The sequence below is a fragment of the Blennius ocellaris genome (genome assembly GCF_963422515.1).
Source record: "Blennius ocellaris genome assembly, chromosome: 21".
Lineage (NCBI taxonomy): Eukaryota > Metazoa > Chordata > Actinopteri > Blenniiformes > Blenniidae > Blennius > Blennius ocellaris.
In genome coordinates, this window is record NC_137670.1 from 103,509 (window position 1) to 122,500 (window position 18,992).

The 18,992-nt window shown below is 48.9% G+C and overlaps 2 protein-coding genes across 6 annotated transcripts in view; both read right to left on the bottom strand.

Annotated features, from left to right (window-relative positions):
* Positions 1-13,205, bottom strand: part of cep131 (centrosomal protein 131) — a 46,153-nt gene extending 32,948 nt beyond the window's left edge. For all 5 annotated transcript variants that reach the window (XM_080517601.1, XM_080517603.1, XM_080517602.1 and 2 more), the window contains exons 1-6: positions 12,985-13,205; positions 11,074-11,270; positions 7,804-7,898; positions 4,577-4,688; positions 3,423-3,562; positions 2,652-2,756 (exon numbers count right to left, since the gene is read on the bottom strand). In XM_080517601.1, the coding sequence (XP_080373727.1) occupies positions 2,652-2,756; positions 3,423-3,562; positions 4,577-4,688; positions 7,804-7,898; positions 11,074-11,259 (638 nt within the window). In that variant the 5' untranslated portion in view covers positions 11,260-11,270; positions 12,985-13,205. The remainder of the gene's footprint in view (positions 1-2,651; positions 2,757-3,422; positions 3,563-4,576; positions 4,689-7,803; positions 7,899-11,073; positions 11,271-12,984) is intronic.
* A 998-nt stretch (positions 13,206-14,203) lies between these two features.
* nploc4 (NPL4 homolog, ubiquitin recognition factor) overlaps positions 14,204-18,992 on the bottom strand; it is a 19,685-nt gene continuing 14,896 nt past the window's right edge. The window contains exons 15-17 of the mRNA XM_080517546.1: positions 17,137-17,253; positions 16,873-16,975; positions 14,204-16,788 (exon numbers count right to left, since the gene is read on the bottom strand). Coding sequence (XP_080373672.1) covers positions 16,628-16,788; positions 16,873-16,975; positions 17,137-17,253 — 381 coding nt within the window. The 3' untranslated portion in view covers positions 14,204-16,627. The remainder of the gene's footprint in view (positions 16,789-16,872; positions 16,976-17,136; positions 17,254-18,992) is intronic.

An 18,992-nucleotide genomic window follows, 5' to 3' on the forward strand; every position in this document is an offset into this window, starting at 1 on the left:
TTTCTCCCAAGTGAAACCAACAACCTGCCTTTTAGATCCAATTCCTACCTCACTTTTTAAGTCATTGTATGGGTTCTTTGAGGAACAGCTTTCAAACATGGTCAACTGCTCTCTTCCTACGGTGTTTTCCCCGCCGCCTTTAAAACGGCGGTGGTGAGGCCCCTTCTGAAGAAGAGCAGTTTAGACCCCGAGGTTCTTAATAACTATCGCCCTGTATCCAACTTACCATTTTTAGCAAAATTTTAGAAAAAATTGTTTTTAATCAATTAAATACATTTTTACTTACAAATAACATTTTAGAGAAGCATCAATCTGGTTTTAGGAAGAACCACAGCACAGAGACGGCCCTTTTAAAGATTTTAAATTGTCCCTCAAACGAGGACCAAGACTCACGGGGAGGCTGGTTCAGGTCCTATGGCCCCCGTTTGTGGAACAGCCTGCCGGGGAACCTCCGGGCTGCAGAGTCCATTGAGGTTTTTAAAAAAGGGTTAAAAACTCACCTTTTTAATCAGGCTTTTAACTGATTTTATACATGTATGTGTGTATATAGTTCTGTATTTGATCAATGTATTTATCTACTTCTATTTATTTATTTCAGATAATTATCTAATTTTTTTTTTACCTTCTTTTTTATCTCCAGTGGTTCCTCTAGGAGGCGCTACACTGGTGGTGGCCGGTTTTGCCGCTGGTGGAGCCGTCCCATGGGTTTCCCTGCCCGGGCACCTGGCAGGTCCCCCGGTGGGATTGGCTTGTCTGCCCGGTTGGGGGGGGGATCTGTGGGGCGGCGCCCCCTGTGGTCGGAAGTTGTGCCGCCCCCAGTGTGGACGGCCCAAATATGTCCCTTTCCTCACCTTAGTCCTCAGTGTCCTGCCATGTCTCCATATCACTAGGCATGTCTTCACCTATGGTGTGTGTCTGCATGTGTGCTCACCTGCTTTTTATTCATCTATTTTATCTTTGCACTGTTTTTAATTCTTGTGGAAGCACTTTGTGTTGCTTTAATGTATAAAAAGTGCTATAGAAATAAAGATTGATTGATTGATCTACTACTTACTACCTACCATCTACCATCTACTACCTACCATCTACCATCTACTACCTACCATCTACAATCTACTACCTACCACCTACTACCTACCACCTACTACCTACCATCTACTACCTACCACCTACCATCTACTACCTACCATCTACTACCTACCATCTACTACCTACCATCTACCATCTACCATCTACTACCTACCACCTACTACCTACCACCTACTACCTACCATCTACTACCTACCATCTACCATCTACTACCTACCATCTACTACCTACCATCTACTACCTACCATCTACTACCTACTACCTACCATCTACTACCTACCATCTACTACCTACCATCTACTACCTACCATCTACCATCTACTACCTACCACCTACTACCTACCACCTACTACCTACCATCTACTACCTACCATCTACCATCTACTACCTACCATCTACTACCTACCATCTACTACCTACCATCTACTACCTACCACCTACTACCTACCATCTACTACCTACCATCTACCATCTACTACCTACCATCTACCATCTATTACCTACCATCTACTACCTACCATCTACTACTTACTACCTACCATCTACCACCTACCATCTACTACCTACCATCTACCATCTACTACCTACCATCTACTACCAACTATCTACTACCTACCATCTACTACCTACCATCTACTACCTTCCACCTACTACCTACCATCTACTACCTACCATTTACTACCTACCATCTACTATCTACCACCTACTACCTACCACCTACCATCTACCACCTACCATCTACCATCTACTACCTACCACCTACTACCTACCATCTACTATCTACCACCTACTACCTACCACCTACCATCTACTACCTACCACCTACTACCTACCATCTACTACCTACCACCTACTACCTACCATCTACTACCTACCACCTACTACCTACCATCTACTACCTACCACCTACTACTTACCATCTACCATCTACTACCTACCATCTACCATCTACTACCTACCATCTACTATCTACCATCTACTACCTACCACCTACTACCTACCATCTACAACCTACCATCTACTACCTACCATCTACCATCTACTACCTACCATCTACCATCTACTACCTACCATCTACTACCTACCACCTACTACCTACCATCTACCATCTACTACCTACCATCTACTACCTACCATCTACTACCTACCATCTACTACCTACCATCTACTACCTACCACCTACTACCAACCATCTACCACCTACCATCTACCATCTACTACCTACCATCTACTACCTACCATCTACTACCTACCATCTACTACCTACCACCTACTACCAACCATCTACCACCTACCATCTACCATCTACTACCTACCATCTACTACCTACCATCTACCACCTACTACCTACCATCTACTACCTACCACCTACTACCTACCATCTACTACCTACCATCTACCATCTACTACCTACCATCTACTACAAACTATCTACTACCTACCATCTACTGCCAACTACCTACCATCTACTGCCTACTACCAACTATCTACGACCTACCATCTACTGCCTACTACCTACCATCTACCATCTACTGCCTACTACCCACAACTGGTGGACGTACTTGAAGGACGGTTTCTGGTTGGAGCTCTTGGGCGTGAGCGGCTTCTGGGCGTAGTTGTTGTGTAGGATGGTGGTGACGGAGTTCCCCACCGCTCCCTTGCTGCTCCTGAGGAACACAGACAAGGACAAAGAGAGTTCAGGGGCATCAGGAGAGCAGCAGAGCTTCTCCACCTCCTGGTGCAGTTAGAGGAGCTCCCAGAACTGAACACAACATGTTCTAATGGAGCAGAAGCTGTGAGTTCCTGAAGGGTTCGGGTTAGGTTAGGTTAGGGTTAGAGGGTTAGGGTTATGGGTTAGGGTTAGAGGGTTAGGTTTGGGGAAGGGAATAGGGTTAGGGTTAGGTTAGGGGATTAGGATTAGAGGGTTAGGGTTAGGTTTGGGGAAGGGAATAGGGTTAGGGTTAGGTTTAGTGGGTTAGGGTTAGGGTTAGGTTTGGGGGTTAGGGTTAGAGGGTTAGGGTTAGGTTAGGTTAGGGTTAGGGTTAGTGGGTTAGGGTTAGGGTTTGTGGGTTAGGGTTAGAGGGTTAGGTTAGGGTTAGGGTTAGTGGGTTAGGGTTAGGGTTTGTGCTGCTCGGATCAGCAGGGATCAAACTCAAGAAGCAGCTGAGACCTGAATGCATTGAGTCAGAGGTGGCAGAGGCTGGAGGAGGGAGAGGGGGAGGAGAAGCCAGAGGAGGTGGAGGGTGGAAGAGGTTGGAGAAGGTGGAGGAGGCGGTAAAAACAGGGGAGGTGGTGGGTGGAGGAGATGGAGTGAAGGAGGACGTGAGGCCCACCTGTTGTTGGCGGTGAAGGTGGCAGCCAGAGCCCAGCCGGGCTCCGTCCTCCTCCTCCTCCTCCTCCTCCTCGGGCCGGCCGGCTCCTCGGCCACGGTGCAGGAGTCGCCGGGCAGAGGGACGCTTCTGGGCTGGTCGTCCTGTATTGACAACAACAATAATAATAATAACAATGACACTAATAACAACAACAACAACAATAATAATAATAACAATGATACTCATAATAATAACAATTACACTCATAACAACAACAACAATAATAATAACAATAACAATAACAATAACAATAATAATAATAATAATAATAATAATAATAACAATGACACTAATAATAACAACAATAACAACAACAACATTAATAACAATGACACTAATAATAATAACAACAACAACACTAATAAAAATTACAACAACAACAACAATAATAATAATAACAATAATACTATAATAATAATAATAATAATAACAATAATAATAATAATAATACATCCAATAAGAGCAAAAGCCTCCAGGTCGTTCTGACATGATCAACCTGAACAGTTTATGAGTGGATCACTGACGATATGAGCAGAATGCTGTACTGCTGTTCTGCTGCTGCTCTGCTGCTGCTGCTCTGCTGCTCTGCTGCTGCTGCTCTGCTGTTCTACTGCTCTGCTGCTCTGCTGCTGCTGCTCTGCTGTTCTACTGCTCTGCTGCTCTGCTGCTGCTGCTCTGCTGTTCTACTGCTCTGCTGCTCTACTGCTGTTGCGCTGCTGCTGCTCTGCTGTTCTACTGCTCTGCTGCTCTACTGCTGTTGCGCTGCTGCTGCTCTGCTGTTCTACTGCTCTGCTGCTCTGCTGCTCTGGCACGAGAACAGCTGAGACATGGAGCTCAACACTGCCACCTAGAGCACAAAGTATCAAAGAACAGACTCAGGCTTTGAACTCTTTAGATCACATAAGGATCTGTTATGTTTTCAGCTTCGCGCTGAACAAACGTTCTGGTCCATGATCCACTCATGTTCAACTGGAGAACCACAGTCTCACAGTCACTTGACGTTTGATGTCATTCTGAGATTTTTTGTCCTTTTCAGACTCTGTTGCTTTACAGAAGAAAGGACAATGTCTGCATGCTACTGGTCTGGTGTCACGTGGACTCTGATTGGACTTTACCAGAACGTTCCACGTGGTTCTGTCTGGCGACGTCCTGCTGAGGCTCGCCAGCTTTCTGCGTCCATCTGAGCGGCTGTCGAACAGAGACAAGTAGTCCTGGCCTCGCTCCTGGCTGAGGGACAGACACAGTGAGGGACAGACACAGCGAGGGACAGACACAGCGAGGGACAGACACAGCGAGGGACAGACACAGTGACGGACAGACACAGCGACGGACAGACACAGTGAGAGACAGACACAGTGAGGGACAGACACAGTGACGGACAGACACAGCGACGGACAGACACAGTGAGAGACAGACACAGCGAGGGACAGACACAGTGAGGGACAGACACAGTGACGGACAGACACAGCGACGGACAGACACAGTGAGAGACAGACACAGCGACGGACAGACACAGTGAGAGACAGACACAGTGAGGGACAGACACAGTGAGGGACAGACACAGTGAGGGACAGACACAGTGAGAGACAGACACAGTGAGGGACAGACACAGTGAGGGACAGACACAGTAAGGGACAGACACAGTGAGGGACAGACACAGTGAGGGACAGACACAGTGAGAGACAGACACAGTGAGAGACAGACACAGCGACGGACAGACACAGTGAGAGACAGACACAGTGAGGGACAGACACAGTGAGAGACAGTGAGAGACAGACACAGTGAGGGACAGACACAGTGAGGGACAGACACAGTGAGGGACAGACACCCAGAAGACACCCAGACGACCACATGAGCAACAGGTTCAGCTCCACTGAGACCAAACGGGAAAGAGCAGACACATAAAGAGCCACTGGCACATTATGAAAAAGTTCCATATCTTAGCAAAAAATGTTATTCTCCAAAGAAAAACATGAAACATTTTGAAACCAAAATACAGTGAAATGCATAATTTTGAAGGCCATTTTCTCTGTAAATGGTTGTGAAGCGAGTGCTGCTGCGCTGCTGCGCCTGAAGCCTCCATCCAGTCCAGCGGCAGCAGTTTGAATTACAAAAGTCCCTTGGTTGGGGCCGGGGAACGACTATTGTTAAAACAATTATTCAGACAATTATTTAATGGAATACCGGACTATTCTAACGTTTCCTCGGCTCCGTTAGTCGACATTCGTTGGCGAACTAATTTCCGTGCAGTGAATCATGATGCTAAGCTAGCAAACGTCAGTCTAATATTGTTTCACTGGGAAACGACCACAGCGGATTGAGCTAACGCTAATCTTGACTTGTCAAACGTAACGTTGAACAGATACGTTTAAATATTACTCCAATCTGCTAACTACCGTAGCAGATCTACACGTTGGTGGTGCTTGTGGCTAGATAGCGGAGTTCTGCTAGCGGTAAGCTAACCACCGTTTCCATTCATGTCGGCATTATATGCTATTTCTAGCTAACGTTAGCTAAACACAGCTGTTTAGCCACGAGCTACTAACAGTAACCAAACATAAACAGTTAGCGAGCACCACCGAAGTACGCAGAGCTCAAGCTCACGTTACACAACTGGAAGTGAATTAATTTAGCAAACGTTGGTGACTAACATTCCTTCCTTCTGTCCTCCGGCCGACAGCAAACAAATCCACCTTGATGCTAATGTCTGTCTTCAAAGTCTCCACAGCTTTGATGTAGGGCAGCGGGTTACCGCGGAGCCTGACAGCTGGTGGAGACGAGCCCATCCCTCCTCGGGGCCGTCTGCTGGGGGCCACTGCCTCATGGAGTCCATATCAATGTATATGCTGTCATCACCCCCCCCCAGGAGGGACAGATGGAGGGTGACGACCTGTTGCTGTCTTTGGGGTGAAGCCATGAAGCAGCTGGCCGGTGGAAAAGCATCTGACCACAACTGTCACAGGCACATTCCTGCACTTTCTGCTGTCCAAGTGACTGATGCTGGGGGGGGGGGGGGGGGGGGGGGGGGGGTCCAAGAGTCACCAGAGTGAAGGCACACACTTCCTTTTTCACTGGCTCCTGGTGGAGGGGTAACCTGACCCTGGAGGACCCCCCCCCCCCCCCCCCCCCCCCTGCACCCCCACAGCCTGGAACTGCCCTCCATTATCATGCAGGAGCCTTTGTCCACTCTGGCCCAAGCTGCAGGGCCTCCAGCTGCACGCACGCACACACACACACGCGCACACGCGCACGCGCACACGCACACGCACACGCACACACACACACACACACACACACACACACACACACACACACACACACACACACACACACACACACACACACACACACACACACACACACACACACACACACACACGTTCCTGCTCTGGTCCAAGTTCTTTGTTGTTGTTGATGAACTTTCCTGAGCTGCTCCTGAATTATTTCTTTTGATTTGAAAAACTTTTCCCTTCTTCTCCAGATATTATTATTATTTATTATTATATTTTCTTCCTTTTTTGTTGAGATGAACTGAACTGCATTTTTTCTAAACATTTTATTGGGCCTATTTAATTTTGAACCAACTAATACAGCATTTTCTTTTTGAAATCAGCGTTCTGTGTTTACTTTTGTTTGGATTATTGACATTAGTGGGGTGTACATTCTACCTTGTGTATGTTTGACGGGGGAAAGAAGCAAAATGTGATGGTTGTATAAAACCTAACTAACTAAAAAGATCTTAAATGTCAGGAGAGAGACCTGGCTGCAACCCCTAACAAACATGTGTCCCCCTCCAAACCATCACAACAACACACAGAAATAAGAAGAAACTCCTTGATGAAACACATCAGGAAGGAAGAATCAATCACAATCTACCAGATCTGATCAAGTTTTCCAGCGTTCTCATTAGATTGCAGATTTGTTTTGGTGGTTATTTCAACACTCATATAAACTGCAAAGGTTAAATTGAGTCATATTGAGGAAAAACCTGAAATACATACTGAATTTTTGAGTTTCATGACATATAAAGTTGAAATTCTAAATAAAACTTTCAGTGCGTGTGAATAATCTAAAAACGATGGAAATGCTTCACTGTGAAGATATGACGGCTCCAAAGACATCTTCTTTACTACCAAGCACTACGACAAGGATGTATGCTATCATTGCAACTCATTTTATGCAGATTGCCATTTAATGAATAATGAAAAATAATGGATTGACTCTAAAATGGGACTCATGACCACAGATGTTTGACGAATCTCTCAGAGGAGAAGCATTCAATGTCTTTTTACTCTTGAAATGATGAGCAGGCGTGCGTGTGCGTGCGCGTGCGTGTGTGTACCTTGTACTGAGGTGGGCCTGCTGGTTGACCTGACTGCTGCTGTTGGAGCGTCGCAGGTTCTTGATGGAACGTGAGCTCCCGAAGCCGACGTCACTCTGAAGGATCACAAACACAAACTTGAAAACACGCGTACGTTCTGGGGTCATTTTAGGATCAGATCAAATCAATCTTTATTTATAGAACACTTTTTATACAGGGAAGGAACACAAAGTGCTTAACAAGAATTAAAAACAGTGCAAAGATAAAATAGATGAATAAAAGCAATTGAACACACACATGCAGACACACATCATAAGTGAGGACATGCCTGGTGATGTGAAGACATGGAGGACACTGAGGACTAAGGTGATGTGAAGACATGGAGGACACCGAGGACTAAGGTGATATGAAGACATGGAGGACACCGAGGACTAAGGTGATATGAAGACATGGAGGACACCGAGGACTAAGGTGACATGAAGACATGGAGGACACTGAGGACTAAGGTGATATGAAGACATGGAGGACACTGAGGACTAAGGTGATATGAAGACATGGAGGACACTGAGGACTAAGGTGATATGAAGACATGGAGGACACTGAGGACTAAGGTGATGTGAAGACATGGAGGACACTGAGGACTAAGGTGATGTGAAGACATGGAGGACACTGAGGACTAAGGTGATGTGAAGACATGGAGGACACCGAGGACTAAGGTGATATGAAGACATGGAGGACACTGAGGACTAAGGTGATATGAAGACGTGGAGGACACTGAGGACTAAGGTGATATGAAGACATGGAGGACACTGAGGACTAAGGTGATATGAAGACATGGAGGACACCGAGGACTAAGGTGATATGAAGACATGGCAGGACACCGAGGACTAAGGTGATATGAAGACATGGAGGACACCGAGGACTAAGGTGACATGAAGACATGGAGGACACTGAGGACTAAGGTGATATGAAGACATGGAGGACACTGAGGACTAAGGTGATATGAAGACATGGAGGACACTGAGGACTAAGGTGATATGAAGACATGGAGGACACTGAGGACTAAGGTGATATGAAGACATGGAGGACACTGAGGACTAAGGTGATGTGAAGACATGGAGGACACTGAGGACTAAGGTGATGTGAAGACATGGAGGACACTGAGGACTAAGGTGATGTGAAGACATGGAGGACACCGAGGACTAAGGTGATATGAAGACATGGAGGACACCGAGGACTAAGGTGACATGAAGACATGGAGGACACCGAGGACTAAGGTGATATGAAGACGTGGAGGACACTGAGGACTAAGGTGATATGAAGACATGGAGGACACTGAGGACTAAGGTGATATGAAGACATGGAGGACACCGAGGACTAAGGTGATATGAAGACATGGAGGACACCGAGGACTAAGGTGATATGAAGACATGGCGGACACCGAGGACTAAGGTGATATGAAGACATGGAGGACACCGAGGACTAAGGTGATATGAAGACATGGCAGGACACTGAGGACTAAGGTGATATGAAGACATGGCAGGACACCGAGGACTAAGGTGATATGAAGACATGGAGGACACCGAGGACTAAGGTGATATGAAGACATGGAGGACACTGAGGACTAAGGTGATATGAAGACATGGAGGACACCGAGGACTAAGGTGATATGAAGACATGGAGGACACCGAGGACTAAGGTGATATGAAGACATGGAGGACACTGAGGACTAAGGTGATGTGAAGACATGGCAGGACACTGAGGACTAAGGTGATATGAAGACATGGAGGACACCGAGGACTAAGGTGATATGAAGACATGGAAGGACACTGAGGACTAAGGTGACATGAAGACATGGAGGACACTGAGGACTAAGGTGATATGAAGACATGGAGGACACTGAGGACTAAGGTGATATGAAGACATGGCAGGACACTGAGGACTAAGGTGACATGAAGACATGGAGGACACCGAGGACTAAGGTGATATGAAGACATGGAGGACACCGAGGACTAAGGTGATATGAAGACATGGCAGGACACTGAGGACTAAGGTGACATGAAGACATGGAGGACACCGAGGACTAAGGTGATATGAAGACATGGAGGACACCGAGGACTAAGGTGATATGAAGACATGGAGGACACTGAGGACTAAGGTGACATGAAGACATGGAGGACACTGAGGACTAAGGTGACATGAAGACATGGAGGACACTGAGGACTAAGGTGATATGAAGACATGGCAGGACACTGAGGACTAAGGTGAGGAAAGGGACGTATTTTGGGCCGTCCACACTGGAGGTGGTACAACTACAACAAAAGTTGTGGGGTTAGGGTTAGGAGAGTATAGGATAGGGTTAGGAGGGTATGGGGTTCAGATTAGGAGAGTATGGGGTTAGGGTTAGGAGAGTATAGGGTAGGAGGGTTAGGGTTAGGAGAGTATAGGGTAGGAGGGTTAGGGTTAGGAGAGTATAGGGTAGGAGGGTTAGGGTTAGGAGAATATAGGGTAGGAGGGTTAGGGTTAGGAGAGTATAGGGTAGGAGGGTTAGGGTTAGGAGAGTATAGGGTAGGAGGGTTAGAGTTAGGAGAGTATAGGGTAGGAGGGTTAGAGTTAGGAGAGTATAGGGTAGGAGGGTTAGGGTTAGGAAAGTATAGGGTAGGAGGGTTAGGGTTAGGAGAATATAGGGTAGGAGGGTTAGGGTTAGGAGAGTATAGGTAGGAGGGTTAGGGTTAGGAGAGTATAGGGTAGGAGGGTTAGGGTTAGGAGAGTACAGGGTAGGAGGGTTAGGGTTAGGAGAGTATAGGGTAGGAGGGTTAGGGTTAGGAGAGTATAGGGTCGAAGGGTACTTGCGACGAGCGCCCGGCAGAGGGTTAGGGTTAGGAGAGTATAGGGTAGGAGGGTTAGGGTTAGGAGAGTATAGGGTAGGAGGGTTAGGGTTAGGAGAATATAGGGTAGGAGGGTTAGGGTTAGGAGAGTATAGGGTAGGAGGGTTAGGGTTAGGAGAGTACAGGGTAGGAGGGTTAGGGTTAGGAGAGTATAGGGTAGGAGGGTTAGGGTTAGGAGAGTATAGGGTCGAAGGGTACTTGCGACGAGCGCCCGACAGAGGGTTAGGGTTAGGAGAGTATAGGGTAGGAGGGGTAGGGTTAGGAGAGTATAGGGTCGAAGGGTACTTGCGACGAGCGCCCGGCAGAGGGTTAGGGTTAGGAGAGTATAGGGTAGGAGGGGTAGGGTTGGGAGAGTATAGGGTCGAAGGGTACTTGCGACGAGCGCCCGGCAGAGGTGGCTCACCAGCATGTTGCGCTTGGTTCGGCCGTCACAGGCCACAGACACTGACACCGAGCGAGAGAAGCACTTCCCCGGCGAAGTGCTACTGGGCCTCTGGGACATGGCGAGCCGGGTCCCCAACAGGCCCAGGTCCAAGGTGTCTGCCGGGACTCCAGAGGGCATGGACGCTGGGCTGTGTCTTGTGTACATCCTCTGGAAACCTGGAGTGAAAGGAAGCCACCGCAGGACACAATGAGCCACATGTGCATTTTCTCAGAGAAGGACTGGCTGCAGTCACATCAGACATCATCTGACACAGGGGGGCCCAAGCCCGGTCCTTACCGGGCCCCTGTCCTGCAGCCTTTAGTTCTCTCCCTGCTTCAGCATGCCTGAACCTGATTATGAGGTCATCGCCAAGGTTGTGAAAAAGCCCAATAACAAGCCCCTCATTGCAATCAGGGTTAGGGTTAGGGTTAGAACTGGGAGGAGCTAAAACATGCCACCCTACCAGGGGCACTGGAGGACCAAGGCTGGACACTCCTGGTCTAACTCTTACATATCAGATGTCAATCTGCTGCGTACTACTGTTGGTCAGATATTGAGAATGTCTGGGTATGTTAATCCAGAACACAGCCATATCTTGATATGTTAATCCAGACAAAGCGATATCCTGGTATGTTAATCCAGACAAAGAGATATCCTGGGTATGTTAATCCAGACAAAGAGATATCCTGGTATGTTAATCCAGACAAAGAGATATCCTGGGTATGTTAATCCAGACAAAGATATATCCTGGTATGTTAATCCAGAACGCAGCCATATCTTGATATGTTAATCCAGGCAACAGAGATAGCCTGGGTATGTTAATCCAGACAAAGATATATCCTGGTATGTTAATCTAGACAAAGAGATATCCTGGTATGTTAATCCAGAACACAGCCATATCTTGATATGTTAATCCAGGCAACAGAGATAGCCTGGATGCTAATCCAGATAAAGAGATATCCTAGTATGTTAATCCAGACAAAGAGATATCCTGGTATATTAACCCAGACAAAGAGATATCCTGGTATGTTAATCTAGACAAAGAGATATCCTGGTATATTAACCCAGACAAAGAGATATCCTGGTATGTTAATCTAGACAAAGAGATATCCTGGGTATGTTAACCCAAAGAGATATCCTGGTATGTTAACCCAGCTAACAGAAGTCCTGATATGTTAATCCTGCTTCATAGCCCAGACCTCAGGTGGAGCTGCTCTGGCTCAGTAAACTGGTTCAAGAGACCCAGGACAGGATGAAGCAGTGCAGGAGCTGGATAGATGGATGAGATCAACAACAACAACAACAACAACCACATGGGGACACTGATGAAGAAGTGAGTGGTGTGTGAACGGGGCTCCAGTTGTACCAGGGGGTGTTGGTTTCTCTCCTCTATGGCTTCTATGAGTGAACATGTGTGTTTTTAATCAATTCATAAAGTTGATGCACTTTTTTCTTTTGACCTACTTTCATATTTTGGTTTGTCTGTATGTTAATTCATTGCATGCTATTGTTTCCTTTATTAGATGGAAACAATACCCTGCGTGTCACTGACGGGACTTTGCACTTTTATACTAAAACTTGACTTAAATTACCGTAGTTTGATTCACTATAATTTCATCTCACATTGATTTACTCACAAATACAACACTGTGAGGTTTCCCAACGTTGCAATGATATTGACACGAATGTGGATGGATTTATTAAACTGCTTGACTTTTGTCAAAGTTTTGCTGTGATTGTAGAAGTGAAGAAACGAGTCTTGTTGATATTGACGGTGGACTTTGTGAAATAAAGGGTTAATAGTTGCTTTGTCACGATTTGATCAGGACGGTGACAAAAGGTCATTCTGGCGTTAAAGAGCGTCAATGTGAGGGTTTGCGGACGCGTTACCTTGAGTTACCGCGGTAACGGATCTGCAGAAGGTGAAACTGGACTGTTCGTCGCTGATTTATCCGTCAAATCCACATTGTGGGTCGTGAGCAGGGGAACGGAGCTGCCGAAGCCCGTTCTCAGGTGTTTTCCTCCGGAGCACCGACACCCGGACGGCAGGACTCACTTCACGGAGGAACCATCGCGGGCTGCTGAGGCTCGAATCCCGGACAAAGTGGAGCGTGGAGTCCACGACGAGCACGGGACACCAAATGACGCGGAACGGCTCGATCCCCGCCCTTCTCCTCTCTGATTGGTGGAAACGAACCCAGCTATCCCGTTTTCTTGTTCCTGATTGGTTGGATGAAGGTGTCTGTCTGTGACGGTCTTAGGGGGCGTGGCTCACTCCGTTCGGTTGACTTTGCAAAGTTTCTATCATCAGGAGGGGAAAATACTTTATTTCTTTATTCCTCTCGTTCTGTTAGTTCTTTATTCCTCTCGTTCTGTTAGTTCTTTATTCCTCTCGTTCTGTTAGTTCTTTATTCCTCTCGTTCTGTTAGTTCTTTCTTTATTCCTCTCGTTCTGTTAGTTCTCTTTATTCCTCTCGTTCTGTTAGTTCATTTCTCTAGTTCTCCATTTGCTCTTTATTTATTTATTCTTCAAATTCTTTATTTCTATAGTTGTTTGTTTGTGTAGTTCATTATTTCTCTCTGTATTTATTCTTCTTCTATTCATTAATGAAAACCATGGCCAAGCTCATCCAACATAAAAACACAGTTTAACACTAGAAAACCTGGACACCACCTTCAGTTAGTCTTTATTTTTCCAGTTTGTTGTCACTTTAGCCGTGTCCTTCAGATCATTTCTCTTTTTTGGTTTCTGTGTGATAGATGTGGGTCTATTTGAGGTTTTCAGGTCATCAAGACACAAGATGGTCACATGACAGTTGTGTAGTTGCTGGTATGGTTTCCTGGCCTCCGTCAGGTTGTGTCTCCTGGACGTCACGGTTGTACGGCGGTGGGTCGGGTCTGTCTGGCATCATGGATGTTCTGGGTTGTTTTTAGCAACGTGAGCTCCGTCAGCATGAACGTTTTGAGTCTCCTGTTTTACAGCTTGTTGCTTTTTAATGTCAGTTACGGGCCTTTAGGACATTTAGTGTCTCCGTGTCTGTTACAGCGTGAAGCCGTCGTCTTCCAGCACCTTGCAGTAACTTCAGCAAACCGTCAAACAAACATGTGACGACACTTTAGGTTTTTTATTGTTTTGTTTCAAATCCAGTCCACAGCAGAGCGTTCAGGGCCTCCGTCAGCTCCAGCCCCCCTCCCCCAACAAGCCATAGAAAAGAAACCTGACGGAGGAACCAGGAGGGGGCGGGGCCAGGAAACTCCAGCTGGGATGAGTCCATCGGCTGTCATGTGACACTACGCCAGGTGGACAGACCAACACCCACTGGAGGGTGCGTTTGATTTCTCCTCCCAGCACCAATGATTCAGTGACTGTTTGTATCTTCAGTGACATTTGTACTCATTTGTGCACGTGTAATCAGATTTGTACTGATGTAACATACAGCGTATTCGCTGAGCATCAGATCATACTTTGTGTGTAGATGAAGGGTTTTTCATTGCCCTGGGTGTAGACCCACAGGCTCTCTCCTACGCCCAGCAACACTCAGTAATCAGATTACAACCTAACATTTCAGGAACTTTTGAAGAGCTGACCTGACCATGTTGAGTCTGAGAGTCCAGGCTGAGAGAGACTTCCTTCACTGAAAACACTGCAGGAGCCTGTGAGTCCAGACTGAGGGTAACAACCCTTCCTTCACTGGAGAAACTGCAGGAGCCTGTGAGGCCAGACTGAGGGTAACAACCCTCCCTTCACTGGAGAAACAGCAGGAGCCTGTGAGTCCAGACTGAGGGTCACAACCCTTCCTTCACTGGAGAAACAGCAGGAGCCTGTGAGTCCAGACTGAGGGTAACAACCCTCCCTTCACTGGAGAAACAGCAGGAGCCTGTGAGTCCAGACTGAGGGTAACAACCCTCCCTTCACTGGAGAAACAGCAGGAGCCTGTGAGTCCAGACTGAGGGTCACAACCCTCCCTTCACTGGAGAAACAGCAGGAGCCTGTGAGTCCAGACTGAGGGTCACAACCCTTCCTTCACTGGAGAAACAGCAGGAGCCTGTGAGTCCAGACTGAGGGTCACAACCCTCCCTTCACTGGAGAAACAGCAGGAGCCTGTGAGTCCAGACTGAGGGTCACAACCCTTCCTTCACTGGAGAAACAGCAGGAGCCTGTGAGTCCAGACTGAGGGTCACAACCCTCCCTTCACTGGAGAAACAGCAGGAGCCTGTGAGTCCAGACTGAGGGTCACAACCCTTCCTTCACTGGAGAAACAGCAGGAGCCTGTGAGTCCAGACTGAGGGTCACAACCCTTCCTTCACTGGACTAACTGCAGGAGCCTGTGAGTCCAGACTGAGGGTAACAAACCTCCCTTCACTGGAGAAACAGCAGGAGCCTGTGAGTCCAGACTGAGGGATCAGATGTATCTCATGAAAAGGAGCCACACAGTGTGGATTGAAGTTAACTGCATGAAATGCTGGACATGTTTGGTTGTCAATGATGGAGAGGAGGAGCAGCAGCAGAGTGGGAGGAGGAGGAGGAGGAGGGGGAGCAGAGTGGGAGGAGGAGGAGGAGGAGGGGGAGCAGAGTGGGAGCAGCAGAGTGGGAGGAGGAGGAGGAGGAGGGGGAGCAGAGTGGGAGCAGCAGAGTGGGAGGAGGAGGAGCAGCAGCAGAGTGGGAGGAGGAGGAGGAGGAGGAGGAGCAGCAGAATGGGAGGAGGAGGAGCAGCAGCAGAGTGGGAGGAGGAGGAGGAGGAGGAGCAGCAGAGTGGGAGGAGGAGGAGGAGCAGCAGCAGAGTGGGAGGAGGAGGAGGAGGAGGAGGAGCAGCAGCAGCAGAGTGGGAGGAGGAGGAGGAGATAAAATAAGCTACATCTTTAGTGTTTAAGTTCAAAAACCAAACCACGACAAACCAGAGTAGTAACACCTGGAGGAGACACCTGGAGGGGACTCCTGGAGGGGACACCTGGAGGGGACTCCTGGAGGGGACACCTGGAGGGGACACCTGGAGGGGACACCTGGAGGGGACACCTGGAGGGGACTCCTGGAGGGGACACCTGGAGGGGACACCTGGAGGGGACTCCTGGAGGGGACTCCTGGAGGGGACTCCTGGAGGGGACACCTGGAGGGGACACCTGGAGGGGACACCTGGAGGGGACACCTGGAGGGGACACCTGGAGGGGACTCCTGGAGGGGACACCTGGAGGGGACACCTGGAGGGGACTCCTGGAGGGGACTCCTGGAGGGGACTCCTGGTGAGACTTGATGTAATACTGGAACAGAAAGGACCTGGAGGATTGTCCTCCAGGTGTGAGTAGACCGACGGTGTCCTGGGGGGCGCAAGGCTGACGGAGGAGTCTATTTGCTGGAAATGTTACGCGACAGTGGCATTTAAAAAAGAAGAAACTTAATTAAATAACAGGATCATTCCTCAAATGTATTTTATACACAGCAGGATGTCTCCAGTGAAAGCAAACGTCCACACTGCAGTCTTTGCTCCTGAGTCACCGCAGGATGCATTACAACCACTGGGGGGGGGGGGGGGGGGGCTTTAACCGCGGGGCAGGCTGCACATCTCACAGAGCTCTGTACCAGGCTGGTTCATGAAGGTGCAGTGGACACAAGACCACATGGCCGAGGAGGAGGGGGGGGCCGAGGGGCCCCCCATGGCCCCGAAGCCCAGAGAGCTGGAGGGCTGCCCCCCCACTGTACCTGCGGGGAGACAAGGGGACACACCGTCAGACAGACTGGGCCAGACCTGGACTGAAAGGTGGACCGTGAGGCCGAGGGACTCACTGCACAGCTGCTCCACCGTGGCCCACTGCTCGGACTTCTTCCAGGCCTGAGCCAGATCCTCGTCCCCGGTCCGGACCGCGTCCAGCAGCAGGCCGATGCTGTCCTGGAACACAGAGTCCGTCTGACTGCAGAAGACCCAGACCCCACACCCCAGACCCCAGACCCCAGACCCCACACCCCAGACCCCACACCCCAGACCCCAGACCCCACACCCCACACCCCAGACCCCAGACCCCAGACCCGGTGGAACGGCTGCAGACTCACTCTGAGCGGCATCACCTGGTTGGTGACGAGGAACAGCAGCAGGTGGAAGTCGGACACCGTGTTGAGGAACGACGTGGAGCTGCACTGGGACAGGTAGGTGGCCAGGGTATGGAAGTCCTGGGAACAGCCATACCACCAGTGTCACTGTCTGAAGCTCCCACTGGTGGAGGAACCCTACCCTACCCTACCCTAGACTGTGGAAGTCCTGGGAACAGCCATACCACCAGTGTCACTGGTGGAGGAACCCTACCCTACCCTACCCTAGACTGTGGCTGGAGCAAACACATGACACACTGGTCCTCTCTGAGAACAGCCTGACCCCCCCGACCCCCCTTGACCCCCCCGACCGACTGCATCTTATTTTAGTGGAAATCTTTATCAAGGTGAGCAGAAGAGCCTCTCAGACATTATTCACTTGTTTGACCAACAGATCTCACATGTTCCCCCGGTAAGGTCTCAACAAGGAATGATCTAGAACCTGTGACAGACGAGTGCAAACGTTCAGGCTCAGGAGGGAGAGGTGGAACAGAGGAACAGAGAGGTGGAACAGAGAGGTGGAACAGAGGAACAGAGAGGAGGAACAGAGGAACAGAGAGGTGGAACAGAGAGGTGGAACAGAGGAACAGAGAGGAGGAACAGAGGAACAGAGAGGTGGAACAGAGGAACAGAGAGATGGAACAGAGGAACAGAGAGGTGGAACAGAGAGGTGGAACAGAGGAACAGAGAGGAGGAACAGAGGAACAGAGAGGTGGAACAGAGGAACAGAGAGATGGAACAGAGAGGTGGAACAGAGGAACAGAGAGGTGGAACAGAGGAACAGAGAGGTAGAACAGAGGAACAGAGAGGTGGAACAGAGGAACAGAGAGGTGGAACAGAGGAACAGAGAGATGGAACAGAGAGGTGGAACAGAGGAACAGAGAGGAGGAACAGAGGAACAGAGAGGTGGAACAGAGGAACAGAGAGGTGGAACAGAGGAACAGAGAGATGGAACAGAGAGGTGGAACAGAGGAACAGAGAGGAGGAACAGAGGAACAGAGAGGTGGAACAGAGGAACAGAGAGGTGGAACAGAGGAACAGAGAGGTGGAACAGAGAGGTGGAACAGAGGAACAGAGAGGTAGAACAGAGGAACAGAGGAACAGAGAGGTGGAACAGAGAGGTGGAACAGTGGAACAGAGAGGTGGAACAGAGAGGTGGAACAGAGGAACAGAGAGGAGGAACAGAGGAACAGAGAGGAGGAACAGAGAGGTGGAACAGAGGAACAGAGAGGTGGAACAGAGGAACAGAGAGGTGGAACAGAGAGGTGGAACAGAGGAACAGAGAGGTGGAACAGAGAGGTGGAACAGTGGAACAGAGGTGGAACAGAGGAACAGAGAGGTGGAACAGAGGAACAGAGAGGTGGAACAGAGGAACAGAGAGGAGGAACAGAGAGGTGGAACAGAGGAACAGAGAGGTGGAACAGAGGAACAGAGGAACAGAGAGGTGGAACAGAGAGGTGGAACAGAGGAACAGAGAGGTGGAACAGAGGAGGAACAGAGGAGGAACAGAGGAGGAACAGAGGAGGAACAGAGGATGAACAGAGGATGAACAGAGGAGGAACAGAGGAGGAACAGAGGAGGAACAGAGGAGGAACAGAGGATGAACAGAGGATGAACAGAGGTGGAACAGAGGTGGAACAGAGGAGGAACAGAGGTGGAACAGAGGAGGAACAGAGGAGGAACAGAGGAGGAACAGAGGATGAACAGAGGATGAACAGAGGATGAACAGAGGTGGAACAGAGGAGGAACAGAGGAACAGAGGAGGAACAGAGGAGGAACAGAGGTGGAACAGAGGAGGAACAGAGGAGGAACAGAGGATG